General features: G+C 41.1%; 1 protein-coding gene across 1 annotated transcript in view; it reads right to left on the bottom strand.

Annotated features, from left to right (window-relative positions):
• Positions 1-17,180, bottom strand: part of Iqgap2 (IQ motif containing GTPase activating protein 2) — a 256,337-nt gene that overhangs the window by 128,830 nt on the left and 110,327 nt on the right. The window contains exons 4-5 of the mRNA XM_042690727.1: positions 8,777-8,854; positions 5,435-5,511 (exon numbers count right to left, since the gene is read on the bottom strand). Coding sequence (XP_042546661.1) covers positions 5,435-5,511; positions 8,777-8,854 — 155 coding nt within the window. The remainder of the gene's footprint in view (positions 1-5,434; positions 5,512-8,776; positions 8,855-17,180) is intronic.

Here is a 17,180-nt window from a genome sequence, read left to right as displayed (position 1 = left end):
TAAACAGACTTAAGTGAATACTTGGTTACATGTACAAGAGTGTTGTTATACAGAGAAAGGTAATCATTTGTAAATAATTACTTGTTTTTGATTTTAGGAAGGGGAATGTCATAAAAACATAAGGAGTTAGTTTCTTCTGTCTATAACAGTAAAGTACTTGATTCTGTATTACACATACCATTGGAACTATATACCAGGAACTCTGTAAGCTAAGCAGACCCCCAAATAAATGAAGTATCCCAAGGTAAGAAAAGACTATAGGAAAAGACCATATATATGTATGTATGTATGTATGTATATCTATTGAGGTGGAAAGAGTCTGTCCTCAATGGTCACACTTAATAACCAAGAAGAGAGAGAGGACCCAGAAATATAACCTGAGATGATAAATCAGTCAAATGACATAAGGAGCATTGAGTAGAGTCAATCCTTGGTCTCCTGGGAGACTGAAACATCTAGAAAATCCAACTAATTTCAAGAAAAAAAAAGAAAAGAAAAAGGCATACATAAGCTTTTAATAATGTTAACAGGTCAGGCCAATACATCATAGTGACAGGACAATGGATTGTATAACACTGGCCAAGCAAAAGCTTTGGGAATAAATCACTGCAGGGTGAAGGGAAGGGAATGGACTGTAAATAAAATCTCTACCTCAAAGCCATGTACTTTAAAAATAATAACAACAACAATAATAGTAATGATAGTAATAATAAAAAGATCTGACTGATTTAACAAGTGAAGTTGAGCCCGATGCTGGTGGTGCAGGTCTGACTCGCTTTGGATAAAGAGCCCAGGTGGCCTAAATGAAGGGATGCTATTTTGTTTCTGATGATGCTCTGGGAAGTAACTGGTATAACAGCCCTAAGACAAGAAAAAAAAATAGTGTGTACTAAGGAAAACATAAAGCCAGGAGCTGTTGGTTCACCCCCATAATCCTAGCTACTCAGTAGACTAAGATCTGAGGATCTCTATTCAGAGCCAGCCTGGACAGACAAATCCAAGAGTTCTTATCTCCAATTAAGCAGCAAAAAATTCAGGAGTGGAGGTGTGGCTGAAGTGGTAGAGTGCCAGCCTTGAGCAAAAACAAAAATCAGAGTTAGAATCTGAGGCCCTGATTTCAAACCCTGATTTCAGTATGGACACACACACACACAATGAAGATATGAATGAAACTTGCAGTCTAGATTTTTCAGAATAGGTCTCAGTATGGGAAGTGTGGGAAATACATTCCAGCATTTATTTCATCTACTCTGTAAGGTGTCTGAAGGAAATCATGTTGATTTAAAAAAAATTACAGATACTGTTTAGAGATATTTAACTTTATAAGTAATGTTTAAACATTTCAAAGACGTTTGATGTCACTTATTATACCTCTTTAATAAACCTGGAACTAAAAAAGGTAGTTTTCTTCATATGTAAGTCTCAGGCCATTAAAGAAAAAAGGCTGGTATAATAATCACTTCAGCACGGCTCTCACATCTTGAACCAGATCTTTTTCACTGTGCAGGCTGCAGACATTCCAAAAGAAGCCACGAAAGGAAAACAAGCCATATACAGATTTTAAATCCAAAGACACCAAAATAGTAGCAGTGGCTTCTCTGTGGTTTTGAGATAGTGGGTGTTTTCACTTTTACTTTGGCATTCTTTCCAAATTCCCCACACTGAGCCTAAGAAAAAGATAAACATTTTCTTGCAAAGAAAATAAGACCACCCACCAAGAAGGTGAGTCTCTGAGCACTAGATGTGGTGGCACCACCAAGCTCACCTGGCAAAGCCACTGGTAAGAATGGACAAAGGGAGTGAAGGAACAAATAAGATACCAGAGTGAGAAGCGGGCAGGAAAAAGGAAAGCAGACACGGTAGGAAGGAAGAGTAGGAATTAGGGGATCTTGGTTGCTAAGCCCAAAGCCAGGCTGACTGGGATGAGGAGACAAGTTTGGTCAATGCCGAGAGACAGCTGACTTTGTAGATCAATTGGGCCTACAGGCTGGGACAGGAAGAAGGTTGTGCCTGGCAAGACTAACTGCCTGGGGACCCCTTTTCTCCTGGTTCCTGAGCTATAATTAGAATCTCCCACCTGCTGAATTCTCTCCCAGGTAATGACAACTCTCTACCCCTGCAATGCTGTGGTAGTCAAGCCAGGTTACCATAGCCAGAGATGTGTGCTCGTTTCCAGCATCACGGGCAAACTATACAGCCAGGGCAAAGCCACTCGCTGGCCTGACTCTGCTACTCAGCCTCCCAAAGTGTCTTGTCCACAGAGCAGAATATTTGCCTCATGTGAGAGACAGCCCAGCAGAGAAGAGTTTGCACAGAGAAAACTTGAGATGCACTTGGGATTTCTCCACTCCATCCTGACAGGCAGCCATATCATATGGCAGAACAGAGGAACATGAAGAATCTCCTAAGGAATGTTAGTTACTACATAAACATTGCTGGCAAAGGCAGATCATCCTCATTACGGTCAGATCTGTTAAATGGCATGACCCATGACACGTCTCCTTTTACAGTGGAGACATCCATGATGAATGAGAATCAGGGACCATCCCTCCCCTCCAAAAAAATCATAGTAACATGTGCATAACGAGGCAAAAATAAGCAAGAAGTTGCTCTTTGTTTACTAAGCTATCCAAGCCATTGTTAAAACCCTGGCAAACAGACATGTGTAAACCTCCCTGCCGGTCTGTGGTTAGAACAGTGATATCACCAGAAAGGAACTTAGCACACCATTTCTTCATATGCTGTATAAGCTTAATGTCCCAGGTGTCTGCTTCAGAAAATCCATTTAAGCTTACATTAAAATACTCCATTTGTAGAGTTGGAGACTAGCATTATGACACATGGCTATGATAATGGTATTAATAAATGGGGGCTGCTTAGCAGGTCACAAATGTGGTAGTAACGGGAGTGTTAAGTGATTACTGTAAGCCCTGGAAAATATTTGATAAAGAGCATTAGAAAAACCAGACTGAAAATATTTCTTGAAATGAAAAGCTTTACAGCCAAATGTGGAAGTATATGCCTGCAGTCCCAGCTACAGGGAGACACAATGAGGATTATAGTAGTCTGGGCCCATACCTGGGCAAAAATTTGAGACTTTATCCAACTAATAACTTTAAAAAGTAAAAAAAATCAAACAAATGAACAAAAAAAGATGAGGATGATAGCTCATATGGAGGAGTGTCTGCTTAACAAGTGTGAAGTCCTGAGTTCAAACCTTAGTTACTCCCAAATCAAACATCCAGTTTTAGAAAGCCTGCTGGTTTAGAAGGCAAATACAGAAGGGGTGTTTCTCCCAAGTTAGAAATTCTAAGTTATTAGAATAAAAAATATATAAGCCCAGTACGGTCACACATGACTATATTCTCAACACTCCAGAGACAGAGGCAGGAAAATCGTGAGTTCTATACCAGCCTGGGCTGATTGTCATGAATTTAAAGCCACCCTAGGCTAGCAAAATCCTAGCAAAGGCAACTGTATTTGGTCTGTATTTCTACTTGCTTTCATATTCTGAACAGTCTCTTAAGTACTGAAGGAGAGAAGAAGTCGAATTATATACAATCAAGAATTTTCTCTAGAAGACCAGCCTTGTAAAGAATTATTATAGAGCCTTTTGTTTTGGAGAGGAAAAGAGCCAGGAAGAAGTTAATGTAAACCCCAAATGCAGAGAATTCTGCCAGGAAAATGACTTTAGTGATATAAACACAAGGCAGATGTTGTAGAAGGAATTCAAAATTACATTAGACATGAAGTCTTCCAGCCATTACCTGCGCACAGGCACCAGCCACAAGCTGTACATCTGGAACCATCTTTGTTACCTCTAGAAATCACAGCCATTCTGGGCTGACAACATAAAAACAGATGAGGAACTAACAGAATTTTATCAAAAATCACTTAAAACAATGAATTGGTCTTTAAAAAACATAAAGCAACTTTTGTATTCTGTTCTTTTCCTAAAGAGTATATGTTCTACTGAACAGAAAGCCAAAAGTAACTATTGTTACAGTGGATTGTGTTCTCTCTCTCTCTCTCTCCCTCCCCCCGCCCCACCCTCCCCTCCTCCCTTCTTCCTTTTCTCTCCCTCCCTTTCCCTCCTTCTCTCTCTCTTTCTCTCTCACACATATACTAGGACAATTCCCAGGGCCTCATTCATATTGCTAGACACGTGTTCTTCAAATCGATCCACGCCTCCAGTCTTTTTCCATTTTAGTTTGTATTTCAGATATGGTCTCATGCTTTTGCCCTGGCCAGCCTTAGGCTGAGATGCTCCTTCCTCTGCATTCCAAATTACTGGGTTTATAACTATGTTTATAAGTATATCTGGCCCTAGATCTTAATTGAACTAAAACACACTGATCATTTTGAGAATAATCACAGCAAGCCAGTCCCTGGTAGCTCATATCTGTAACCCTAGCTGCTCAGGAGGCTAAGATCTGAGGATTGCAGTTCAAAGCCAGATGGGCAGGAATGTCCATGAGACTCTTATCTCCATTACCCACCAGAAAACTGGAAGGGTGGGGTGACCCAAAGTGGTAGAGTGCTAGCTTTGAGGGAAAGAGCTCAGGGACCATGCCCAGGCCTGGGATCAAGCCCCATGACCCACCAGGCAGGAAAATCTGTGAGACTCCTATCTCCAATTAATCATCAGAAATCCAGAAATGGAGCTCCAACTCCAGTGGTATAGCCCTAGCCATTAGTACAAAAGTTCAGGGACAGTGCTTAGGCCTTGAGCTCAAGCCCCACAGTCAGCACATATACACATACAAAACACACACATACAAAAAGAGTAATTAAAGTGAAAAATCACAATGTCTATCAAAGTTACTGATTTAAGTTACTGATTTGATACTTAAGCTATATTTGTAAATCAGATCACAATTTCTGAATGTAGTAACACATTAATAATGGATACCTGTAATTTTCAACTTAATTTTTCTCCTTACTTTAAAGGCCTTTCATTCATTTTCTGGCTTACTATGTTAAATCATACTTTAAAAACCTGGAACTGTATTTTTTGGTGCCTTTTTTTTTTGGTGGCCAGCATTAGGGCTTAAACTCAGGCACTCTAATTCTTACTTGGCTTTTTTACTCATACCTGGTGCTCTACCACCTGAGTTACAGCTCTACTTTCAGCTTTTCCCTGGTTAATTGGAGATAAGAGTTTCATATACTTTCCTACGTAGGCTGGCTTTGAACATTGATTCTCAGTTCTCAGTCTTCTGAGTAGTTAAGATGACAAGTGTGAACCACCGCGGCCTGATTTCAAGATGGTTTTTCTGTGGCAATTATTTTGTTTGAACCAGCAAGCTCAAAACGGAATGTAATAACAAATTGTTCAGTTTATAAAAGTCACTCAAGAGTTTTCATAAATTGACATTCTAGTTCTATTTAAATGAACTTCCTCAGGAGTATTTAAGTCCTAGTCTATTCCCACCTGAGTGCATGAATGCAGTATATCATTCTGGGTATGTTTTTCCGATCATAGACATCTGTTGTTTCTGGATAAAATATCTGGAAAATAAAACAGATAATGTGCTTATTATTTTTTTGCTTCACACAGTGATTTTAGCTCCCCAGATATTCCTATTCTGATTGCTCTTATTTCTTAATTATGTGAACATAGAGGAACCCCTCAGTTTTGCTTCATCTTGCTCTACAGATGGACCAGTTCCAACAACCAATCCCCTTCCTGCCAATGCAGCCTCCTAGTGGCCAGGGGAGGGGTAGTGCTCACAGCCAACAATTCCTAGAGGCCAGCCTGAGCCCAGAGTGATAGTGGCGTTGGTTCATTCTGTGCCCTCCTTCCTAACCCAGCCAAAGCCCTCCTGGGTTAGGGAGATGACCTTCCCGCAGCCACTTTATTTTTTCCAAACACTGGTATGTAGTTCTGCAAACATAATTTGTGTACATGCAGCATGCATGTACGTGTAACAGGCACACAAATGTAGCATACACACATATGCAGACTTTTCCCTGCTTAAATAACACATTGTCACCAAATCTAGAAAGTACCAATAAAATCTAGAAAATATGAAAGAAAAACACCAGTAATCCCATCATCTACATTGGCAAAATTAGTATTCTACATTTCCTCTGATATATGTGTGTGTGTGTGTGTGTGTGTGTGTGTGTGTATACTTATATTCTCTATTATTTTATTTTATTTATGTGTGAAAACAAAAACATACTTAGTGTAAACAGTTTAAAACCTATATAAAAGACTTAAGAGGGCCAAGTGCCAGTGGCTCATCCCTGTATTCCTAGCTACTCAGGAGGTTGGGATCTGAGAATCATGATTTCAAAACCAACCCAGGCAGTAAAGTCTATTAGTGAGACTAATCTGCAATTAACTACTAAAAAGCCAGAAGCAGAGCTATGGCTCAAGGGGTAGAACACCCTCCTTGAACCAAAAAGATAAAGGAGAATGCTCTGGCCCTGAGTTCAAGCCCTAGTACTGGCATACATGCAAGCACACATGCACGCATGCACACTTACACACACAAATGAAAAAAATTTAAAAGACTTAATAGAAGATGACTTCCTTCCATCCCCTTCATTCTCAAAGGACACTGCTTCTGGCAGATGCATAGGATTCTTTTATACTTCTGAACCAGAGCTTAACTGTTCCTCAGAGCTGAACACTAGTTTCAATCTCATTTTTTTCCCTTTATTTCAAGCCACTGCCAAAGAACATCCTGCATTTTTTCTGAACATCTGATTTCTCCTTTGGAGTAATTACCTAAATATGTAATAACCAGACTGAAAGATCTTAACATTAAAGGCTTTTAATACACATTCACATTATTTTTCCTAAGATGAAACTGTAAGTTTGATAAGAAGCAGATTTCAGTGCATGTGTGTATGCACACATGTGTACACACACACACACACACACACACACAAATACAAGAATAACTGGGTTTGATGCTTCTAATCCTAATTTAAGTGTTCTGATAACACTTGCTTTCAAGAAACATTTTTTTACAATTTGACAGATAAATTAAGGTCAAATCATGGACCTTATTGAAGTACTTGATACGTGAGTGCATGGGAAAAGCAGAGGAAAGAAAGAAGCAAAGTATCCTCTCACTACCAATATATACAGTTTCTAGCTGCTGTTTGTACCTGGGATGTTTCACAGGGCTTTTCTGCTTCCCTTTGCACACATTTGCTGTCAACATGTGAGTGAGACAAGGCATCCCAGTTTAAAGATCTGTGTAAGCAGAGAACACCTGTAATCTCACCTCAGACCTTACTGTACTATAGGACAATTCTCCCCAACCCCTGTTCTTCAAACAAGAATCCAGAGAACACCTGTAATCTCACCTCAGACCTTACTGTACTATAGGACAATTCTCTCCAACCCCTGTTCTTCAAACAAGAATCTTCTCTATTTAGACTTGTCTTGAGAAATCTTTATCAGTATGTCTTTCTTCCCACAAAGAGATGGATCAGGCTGTTTTATTCAACATTGTATCTCTAGCACCTAACCTATGGTTGAGCGTAACCTAAATACTTAGTACTGATAAATGAAGGGACTCAGGGCAATCACATACATAGTACTCTCAAAATAACAAAACTACAACAATGGAGAGTATATTATTATTGCTTCTCTATATATTGTCTCTAATTTTTATTTTATTTAATGTAGGTGTGAAAACAAAAGCATCCATAGCATAAACAGTTTAAAACCCACTTAAAAGACTTAAGAGGGCCAACTGCCAGTTATAGGGTTAGGAAAGGATTCAGTATAAAAGACCACTTCTCAGCTGAGTGCCTGTGGCTCACACTTATTATCCTAGCTACTCAAGAGGCTGAGACATGAGAATCAGTTTAAACCAGCCTTAGGCAGACCAATGTATGAGATTCTTATCTCTAACTAGCCAGCAAAAATCCAGAAGTGAAAAAGCCAAGTAAAATCTTGAGGCCTTGAGTTCAGGCCACAGTACTGGCACAAAAAGAAAACGACCACTTCTCTCTCTGGTCGCTACAGTTCTTGATTGTGGTAGTGGCTACACCAATTCATTTGTGGGATACAATGACACAAATCTACACACTCAGTAATCACAAACAAATAGATCTACAATTGGTAAAAACCTAGTAAGGTCTGTAGTCTAGTGTCCATCATCTGCCCAATGTCAATTTAGTATTGTACCTCAGTTATCAGAGGCACTATGGGTGGAGGGATGCCAAGGGAAGCAGTCACACTTATGCACTATTTTTGTAACTTCCTGTGATTCTATAATCCTTTTGAAATGGGCTTAAGAAATAGCTCTGCCATTCCTATCAAATGTAATTTCCTCATTTCCTTTGACTTTAACAAGCACTGGGTGTACCGAATGAACTTTACTTGGGAGATCTATTTCAGGAGTAAGAGCTACAATCCAGACATCTTTAAATTTTAAAGTGATAGTATGATTTTATAGTAATAACTTAGAATAGTGATTCAATAGTGGTGGTACAATGAGACTTTGTAATTTCAAGTATAAACAACAACCCAACAAGGAGCACTGACCAACTCAATTATCTACTTGCTAAAGCTTGTTCTGACCTTGTTTTGCATCTACAATTTGGCCAGTCTGTTCTCAAGCTTTGCCCATCTCTTTCTGAGTTTTTGTCATGCATTTCTTTGTGTTCCTTTCAGAGCTTTCTTTAGTTCTCCTAGTTCTCATTCCTCCATTAGCAAAGCTTAGTGTACCAAACCTCTTTTCATCGTAAGGTTTCCATGAACTACCTTCTTTCTCCCCAGTTCAGGAGCTGGTCCATGAAGGCTTACCTTGGGTAGACCGATGGACTCCATGGCTCGTAACCACTGGACTGTGTTGTCTGTGTGTCGAAAATGAAGGCCAGACTTCTAAGGATAGGAGTGAAAAAGGGGAAACACAAAATGTGAGACATTTCTAAGAACTCTGTTGCATCTGCAGGGTGCTTACTTGTATCTTTTGCAAGAATAGTTACTAATGCTCACATAAAACAGAGATACAATAAAAAGACTAGATTATATCTCAGCCACATTCTAGCCACCTGTGGTGGGCCATGCCCGTTTTCATAGTTCACATGCTTCAGTAATTTTGAACTTGAATTTCAAATACTATTCAGTGTCTAGCATATGCATTAGGATGTCCTGGGAGACGTGTGTATATGAATAGGTGTACAAGCACATGCCAGCCCATACACACTCGAGACTAAGTGTTTGGCTACCATGGCTGAGAATTCCAGCAATTTCTGAAAAAGCAGAATGTTTTAGAAGACTAAAGTTTTTGTTTGTAGAACATGAACATGTATTTCTACAGAAACCTTAGGAAAATACAAACTGAAAACACGAACCATTCCATAAATCAGATCCACTTAAAGTATATATTCCTCACAATTCAACCATAATTTTGGCCTTTTATAAGAAGCAAATCCCAACAGGTGTGTGTGTGTATGTGTGTGTGTGTGTGTGTGTATATGCGCGTGCATGCACACACACATGCAGGCATGCAATGGTACTGGGGATTGAACTCAGAGGCTGGGTGCTATCCCTTGCTTTCTCGCTCAAGGTTACCTCTACTTTTGGCTTTTTGGTGATTAGTTGAAGATAGGACTCTCAGGGACTTTCCTGCCCAGGCTGGCTTTGAACTGTAACCCTCAGCTCTCAGCTTCCCAAGTTGCTAGTATGCAGGCCATGAGCCACTGATACATGGCAGTAGAAAGGTTTTATAAGACATTTTTTCTGGAGGAAAAACACACTCTTTCAGTGTATACTTTCTACTAGCATAAAAGGCCTTAAGGTGATCTCATATTTTTCATTAATTAGATACATGGTACATTGTTATTGTTACTTACTTAATACTTCATTTTAAATAAATGTACAAAAAAAGTAACTATAGTCTGGCACTGGTGGCTCACTTAGTGGTTCGCTGGTAGTTTCTAGCTACTTAGGAGGCTGAGATCTGAGGTTTAAAGGTTTGAAGCCAGCCCAGGGAGGAACATCCATGAGAATCTTAATTCAATTAACTACCCAACAGCCAGATGTGGAGCTGTGGCAAGTGGTAGAATGCTAGCCTTGAACACAACAGCTCAGGGACAGTGCTCAGGACCTTAGTTCAATCCCCACCCCTCTCTCACATACACACCCACCCACACACACTATAGCAAGTTCCAACACATAACATCCATAATCACATTCAGGAAGTCTGGCTCTTCCCACCTCATTTGAACTTGTACAATTTCACAGTTCATTAAATAAAAGTTCTTTCCATTGCTGTTAGAATCATAAAATATAAGCAAATCAGCACTTGATAAATGGTTATGCTTTTTGGATAGTGGTCACTATCTGCAATCTGATTATACATTTCAAGTACTTTGTAGAAATTATTCGTAATTTCCCAAATACTCTGTAAAGTAATTGCCATTTCTATTATTTAAAGATGAGGAAAAATAGGGGAGAAGAAAGGATGAAGTTATTTGTCTCAAGTTAAGTAGCTGTTTGTGGCTCAGTTAGAATTCCAGAGGGGGTCTATATTTATCTGAAAACCTTTTCTATGCTAGCATCCCTCACTCTGAGTGAGAACTGGGATCTAATGATTATTTTCAGAAGAAATAATGGAGGGAGAAGAGAGAAGGGAGGATAAATATAAAGATAACACCAAGAAGAGGGGCAGAGCATCTAACAGGGGCAGAACATTTAACAGGAGTGAGAAACATCTGGCTCCCAGACCCTATGACTAGAGTCATCTGATACATCACTGAACAGATACGTATACATCTCATCGACTGCCTATGGCCGTCTGCTTGTACTGATAATTTTATATGGCTGACAAATGATGTTCTAAATATCCAAATCATACTTGGATAAAAGAAAATGCAAGGAAAGAAAGGGTTTTCCTAGTCAGGTACTGGTGGCTTACAGCTAGCTACTCGGAAAGCTGAGATCTGCTAATCCAGTGGCTCCTGTTGATAATCCTAGTTACTCAGGAGGCTAAAATTAGGATCATTGTTTGAAGTCAGTAAAGGAAGGAAAGTCCATGAGATTTTTTTTGGTCAGTTGTAGGGCTTGAACTCTGGGCTTGGGCGCCGTCCCTGTGCTCTTCAGCTCAAGGTGAACACTCTACCACTTGAGCCACAGCGCCACTTCCAGTTTTCTGGTGGTTAATTGGAGATAAGAGTCTCATGGCCTTTTCTGCCAGGGCTGGCTTTGAACTGCAATCCTCAGATCTCAGCCTCCTGAGTACCTAAGATGACAGGTGTGAGCCACAGGAGCCTGGCTATCTATGAGATTCTTATCTCCAATGAACCACCAAAAAGCTACTGAGTTCAAGCCCTAGTACTAGCAAGGGAAAAAAAATGTTCCTATCTCTAAGAGTTAATTACTAGGCCATTGTATTTGAATATCAATAGTCTAATCAATAATAAAAAAAAAGCAGCAATGATCAGACAAGGCCAATACAAGCACAGAGGGACAAGGTAGAAATAATCTTTAATCAAATTTGAAAGAAGACAAACATGAGAATCCTCCATATCACAAAGTAATTAAAAGTCCTATATGCAAAATAACTCGGATATGAGTCATTCCAGTTTTTAAATTGACACTTGTGTTTTTCAATCCTTATCGGAATCACCAGGCAGGGAGAAGCCCAGCTCAATGCTGAGTCCTTTACTTCTCCCAATGGCTTCTTGCTCCAGGAGTTAAAGAAACTCAATCTTGTTTGACTCAATGTGGGTATGTAGAGTCTTTGGTGGACTTTAACAATCCCAGGTCATGGAGCCAAGACACCTATATGGTTCAATGGCCTTGTTAGCTAAGTCCTGGAGAAAGTTACAGAGCTTCCAGAAGGGGGACTCCTCCCTCACCAAACCCTTCTCTGGAAATAAAAAGAAGGTACTTAGTTACAAAGTATGGAAAAGAATGTAGCAAATGTCAACTATTATGATTACTGCACTATAAATGACTGTATTTGTAACTTTTATTTATCGTTAAGGTCAGAAAAAGTCCAAGAGCTTCCTGTGAGAGGAACTGGAGGAACTGAAGGAACAGGTGGGTGTCTTTGATTTCTGCAGCAAATCAGACAGATTTCAAAGCCTTCATTTCTAACACCTGGAAAGGCTGGCTTCTCGATTCTACCATCCATGATCGCATATTTACAAAGTATACTTTGGTAAGTCAGTCTCTCCACTTGCTTTTAGTGGTTTCAATTAGAATGTAAATAGTTTTCTACAGAGGCTCAAGATAATTTGAGTCCTTTGCAATTACTTTTATTTTTTTTATTTACTTTTTTTTGGGGGGTCCAGTCGGTCGTGGGGCCTGAACTCTGGGCCTGGGCCCTGTCCCTCAGCTCTTCAGCTCAAGGCTAGCGCTCTACCACTTGAGCCACAGCGCCACTTTTGGCTTTTTTCTTTTTGCTTATGTGGTGCTGAGGAATCGAACCCAGGGCCTCAGGCATGCAAGGCAAGCGCTCCACCACTGAGCCAGCCACCTTCCTAGCCCTGCAATTACTTTTAGAGAGTCGAAGATTTCTCCAGTCCTGCATGTTATTAGACTAGTTGGCATAGCCACAGTCATATTTATCCAAGAAAGGCTTTTGTTCATCTATGTAACTCCCTTTAATTTCACATGGAAACTAATTCTTTTTTTTTCTTTTCATTTCATAGAGAGAGTCCATGCCAATTTTCTACTGTTGAGCCGTTTCACCACCAGCCAAGGTGTCATCGATGTGTCTCAGGTGAGGAATTGCAAAAGTTGTCTTTGGATGCCAACTTTTGACATATTAGGATGAGAGCACTGAGGGCTGAGGGCAGCAGCTTAGACTCCAACAAGAAGAACCCTACTGGGTTTGTTTGTGGAAGAGGGAGTTGAGGCGCGAGTGGGGAAAACCCTGGAGTTGCTCTAGTTTTGTCAGCTCAGGGCTAAGGCTGCTTTGCAGAGCTCACAACTCCAAATCCTAACAGCATAGTCACCTGGCTGGCCACTGTGGCTCAGAGCCACCATCAGGTCCAGTACTCACTGAGTGCTTTTATCTATGAGGCACAGAGCCAAGGGCCTTATAGGATGACTGTGTCTGTTCTTCATAGTAGCTCTACAAAGATAGATATATTATTAGGCCCACTTCACAGGTGGGAAGACCGAGGCTCAAAAGGGCACAATTAGCAGAAGATCTGGATAAAGCTCACACTCCAACTGCTATGCCTAATGCCTTTTCTATTTACACATCATCTAAATATTCAGCACACATTTATTACATGCCTACAATTTGTAGGGACCTGTCTGGGACCCCTTTTATCATTAGTAGTAGTAGTAGTAGTAGCAGTAGCAGTATTTCTTCTCCTTTTCCTCTTCCTCCTCTTCTTCCTCCTCCTTTTTAAATCTTTAGGCATTATAAGGCTACTCTTCTTTCTCCTGTCAATCTCAGCCTTTCCAAGAATACTCCTTTAAGAGTTTGAACCTGTCTCCCTCAAAATCACATGTTGGAAATGTAATCCCCAATTTTGTATGCGGCAGTGCTTCTGAGATTTTAGCTATGGCTAAGTGACATCACAGGGTTCAGGCACCCGTGATGGCAGTAGTGGCTTTATAAGAACAAGAGTTCTAGGCTAGCACACTGGCTCTGTCTTGCCCTCTGTTAGGTACCCTCTCTGTTAGGTTAAAAGGCCCTCGCCAGTACCACACTCTACAACCTCCCAGCGTCCAGAACTAAATGAGCTAAATCAACCTTTGTTCTTTACAACTCACTCAGTCTGTGATATTCTGACAGAGTGTAGCTGTATATAGACACTTGCTGCCCCAGCCCAGGAAACCTTTCCGGCCTTTTGTCCATCCCTTCCCTTCTAGAATTGAGGTGTTCCTCCTTTTGTCCAGTCCCTTCTCTTCATGGCTCTCTACCCATTTCCAATTTCTTCTTAGCGTCTACCCTTCCTTTTCCTTCTCATAGTCACTCACTTCTTGTAGACACTTCGTGTCTAGGCAGGCCACTGCACGGGTCACATGACTGAATCACCACTCACTGAGATCTGCGTCCAGACTCCTGCTACTTCACACCATTGCCTGCAGAGCAGTGGATGTGTCTTAAAGCACACACATTGTTTTGGTTTAATGTTTCCCTACCTCTTCCTCTGCAGGTGACCTGGCCATCCTCTGGGTGGCCACCAGATCCCCTGATGCCATCTTGCCTTCCCACTCCCCACTTCCACTGTTCCTTGTCATAGCTATTCAGCTCTGCAGGTGTGGTCAAGCTCTTGGCCATTCTGCTATTAGTGCCCAGACAGTACCTGGCATAGTGCAGGTATTTGTATGGAAGAAATATATGTGCATATGTGTGTGTGTGTACAGATACACACATATATATATAATATAAAAATATAATACATATATTGTATATATTCTTTATCTGACATCCTGGGGATCAAAAGTATTTCAGATTTCAAAAATTTTGGAATTTTAGAGTATTTGTATAGATTTTACTGATTGAGGCTATGCATGGCAGTACATGCCTCTCAACCCAGAACTCATTAGGTGAAGGCAGGAAGATCATGAGTTCCAGCCAGCCTGAGCTATAGAGCAAGACCCTGGAGCAAAACAAAACAAAACAAAGCACAAAAAAACCTAAGAACATCTCTAATCTCCCAATCTAAAATCCAAAATGCTTACAAATCCAAATCACTTTGAACATTGCTGGTGCTCAAGATTTCAGATTTCAGAGCATTTCTACTTTCTGATTTTTCAGGTTAAGATGTCAATCTATGTATTTCTACCATGGTATAACTCTATTCCTTTCCCATAATACTGTTATGGTTTAGTCTATGAATGCTTAAAGAAATGGTCTCAAATCTTAGTAGAACCTAAACAAAGAATCTACCTCAGGTGAACTATTATCATTAGAACTTTTGGGTCCCAGGCCAGAGGATCCTGACTGACTTAGCATCGGAGTGGAGGCAGGGGCAGAGGTTTTATATACTAGGTGGCCCTGAAGGAGACCTGAGCGGCACACTCAGGAAGAACGTCAACCTCTGCTTAAGCACCTAAAATGAGTAACTACCAAAACAGAGAAGATAGAAAACAATGACGGCCTCTGCATATTGGAAACTATTGTTTTCCTTTCCCTTACCCAACCATTTCCCAAGCACTGGCCAAGGTCCAGCCCCTGCAACATTCCCTGAAGACAGAGAAGAGAGAGCATATGTAGCTCTTGCCTACAAGATAAAACAATCTTCCCTCTGCCTCATGTGCAAGAGAGACAGTGCTGGGTGTCAGGTGCACCTGGCATGGTCATGTGCTCACACCTGGCCATGGAAAGAACACTTAGCTACAATACTTAGGAACTTTCTAACTCGATTTAGGGGTTAGAGGGAACAGGGCTTACACTGCTTGGCCAACAAAAAGAGATGGGGTAACAGCAAATTTGTATTTGCCAATTGATAGCTATGAGTGACAAACGCGGTGTCCTTCAGGGCTCAGGGACATGGCCTTGCCTTGGGGACACTGTGTCCAACAGGAGGGTCATGCTTTACTGCTGCAGCCTAAACAGATCCCCATAGCAAGAGCCTAAGTTTACTAACTCATTGTTTCCAGATGGCATTTCAAGGGCTGGGCCCACGCTGGTGTTCATTGTCTTTCTCAACATCTCTGCTTCAGTCCCATGACTTAGGATTCCTTAGAAAGGGGCCATGTGATGTGTTAGCCCTGAAGAACATGAGAACAGGAAGCTAAAGTGCTAATTCATAAAGGTTGGTCTCTTTTCATTTTTATATAAGAAATGAAAAAGCCCTAAAGCTTGTTTTTTGTTTGTTTATTTGTTTCCAGTCGTGGGGCTTGTACTCTGGGCTTGGGAGCTACCACTCAGCTCTTCAGCTCAAGGCTTAGTGCTCCACCACTTGAGCCACAGCACCACTTCTGGCTTTCTCTGTGTATGTGGTACTGAGGAATCGAACCCAGGGCCTTATGCGTGCAAGCCAACCATTCTACCACTGAGCCACCTTCCCAGCCCCAGTTTTTTTAAAGTTTATTTTAGTATTATTATCTTTAAGTAGTTTTACAAAGGAGTAGGCATTTTAACAAAGCATTCATACACTTACGTATTCATAAACCTATCAATACATCTTGCATATATCTTGATCCATGTCACCACGTTCTCACCCATCCGTCCCCTCCCCACGCCTTCTCTCACTCTTCTTAATTTTCAGGATATACATTGGCTCTTGACTGCACTCTCCCCCTCTTCACTTCATTCGCTCACCCTTTGCCCCTTGACCTCACCCCGCACACAAAGTTCAGCAAAATCAAAGAGCTAAAATAAAAATTTTACAATCACATGGCAAACGACTAAACATTTCTATCCAGAACACTGGGCACTTTCAAGGGCTTAATAAAAATAGAGAAAAAGCTCTGTTCTCCAGCGATGGCATGGAAGGGTAGATTCCATTTGTCCTGTGTTTTTCTGGCAGCTCAGCAGCATGGAGGAGCTCCCACGCCACAGCTGGCAACAGCCCCCCTCCTTCTGCCACCTCCCTCCCCCTGGCCCTCACCCACATGGCATGTGTGTAGTCCAGACTTCCTAAGGCCTGGTGGGATAGGGGTAGGGGACTGCCATACAGAATGCTTCTCTCCCCTGTGTTGCTTTGCTCAGGGGTGTCACCACCTGCCTGTGTCCTGCAGGTATTTTCTTTCAATAAGGCATCAAGACTATTAGGTTCCCTGTCAGATCCATCCCCAAGAGAAGCTGATGTTCATTTAAACACGTGATCCCAAAAGATGCTCCCAGCTCCAGTAGCCTTGGGGAAACTGTCATGGGAGTTCAGAGATGATCTGGAAGGAGACACTGATACCCAAGGTCTTGGATGACCTGAGGGAGAAGAGAACCAGCTCCCAAAGTCAAAGAGAAATGTCTAATTTCCCCTTCCAGACCAGGCTAACACCAAGCCCAACTACACTTTATCAGCAAATCCACACAGGCAAAAACAGATCAAGATCTTAATAATAACCATCATAGGAACATTGAGGAAAAGAAGGAGAAGAAAAGGGAGGAGGAAGAAGTGGAGGAGAAAGAGGTGGAGGAGGAAGAGGAACCAAAATCTAAAATGTGGTTACGTGTTCATTTTGTGGGTAGTGATAGAGTTGTTTTTATTTTCCTGTGCTTCTCCATTCTAAAATTATTTCCCACAACTTTTTAAGCTTTAATTATGGCTTCCTAGAACACTGTCTTGGT

Source organism: Dipodomys spectabilis, unplaced genomic scaffold (assembly GCF_019054845.1).
Source record: "Dipodomys spectabilis isolate Male_0828 unplaced genomic scaffold, ASM1905484v1 ptg000140l, whole genome shotgun sequence".
Taxonomy (NCBI): domain Eukaryota; kingdom Metazoa; phylum Chordata; class Mammalia; order Rodentia; family Heteromyidae; genus Dipodomys; species Dipodomys spectabilis.
This window is presented reverse-complemented; position numbering and strand designations above follow the sequence as displayed.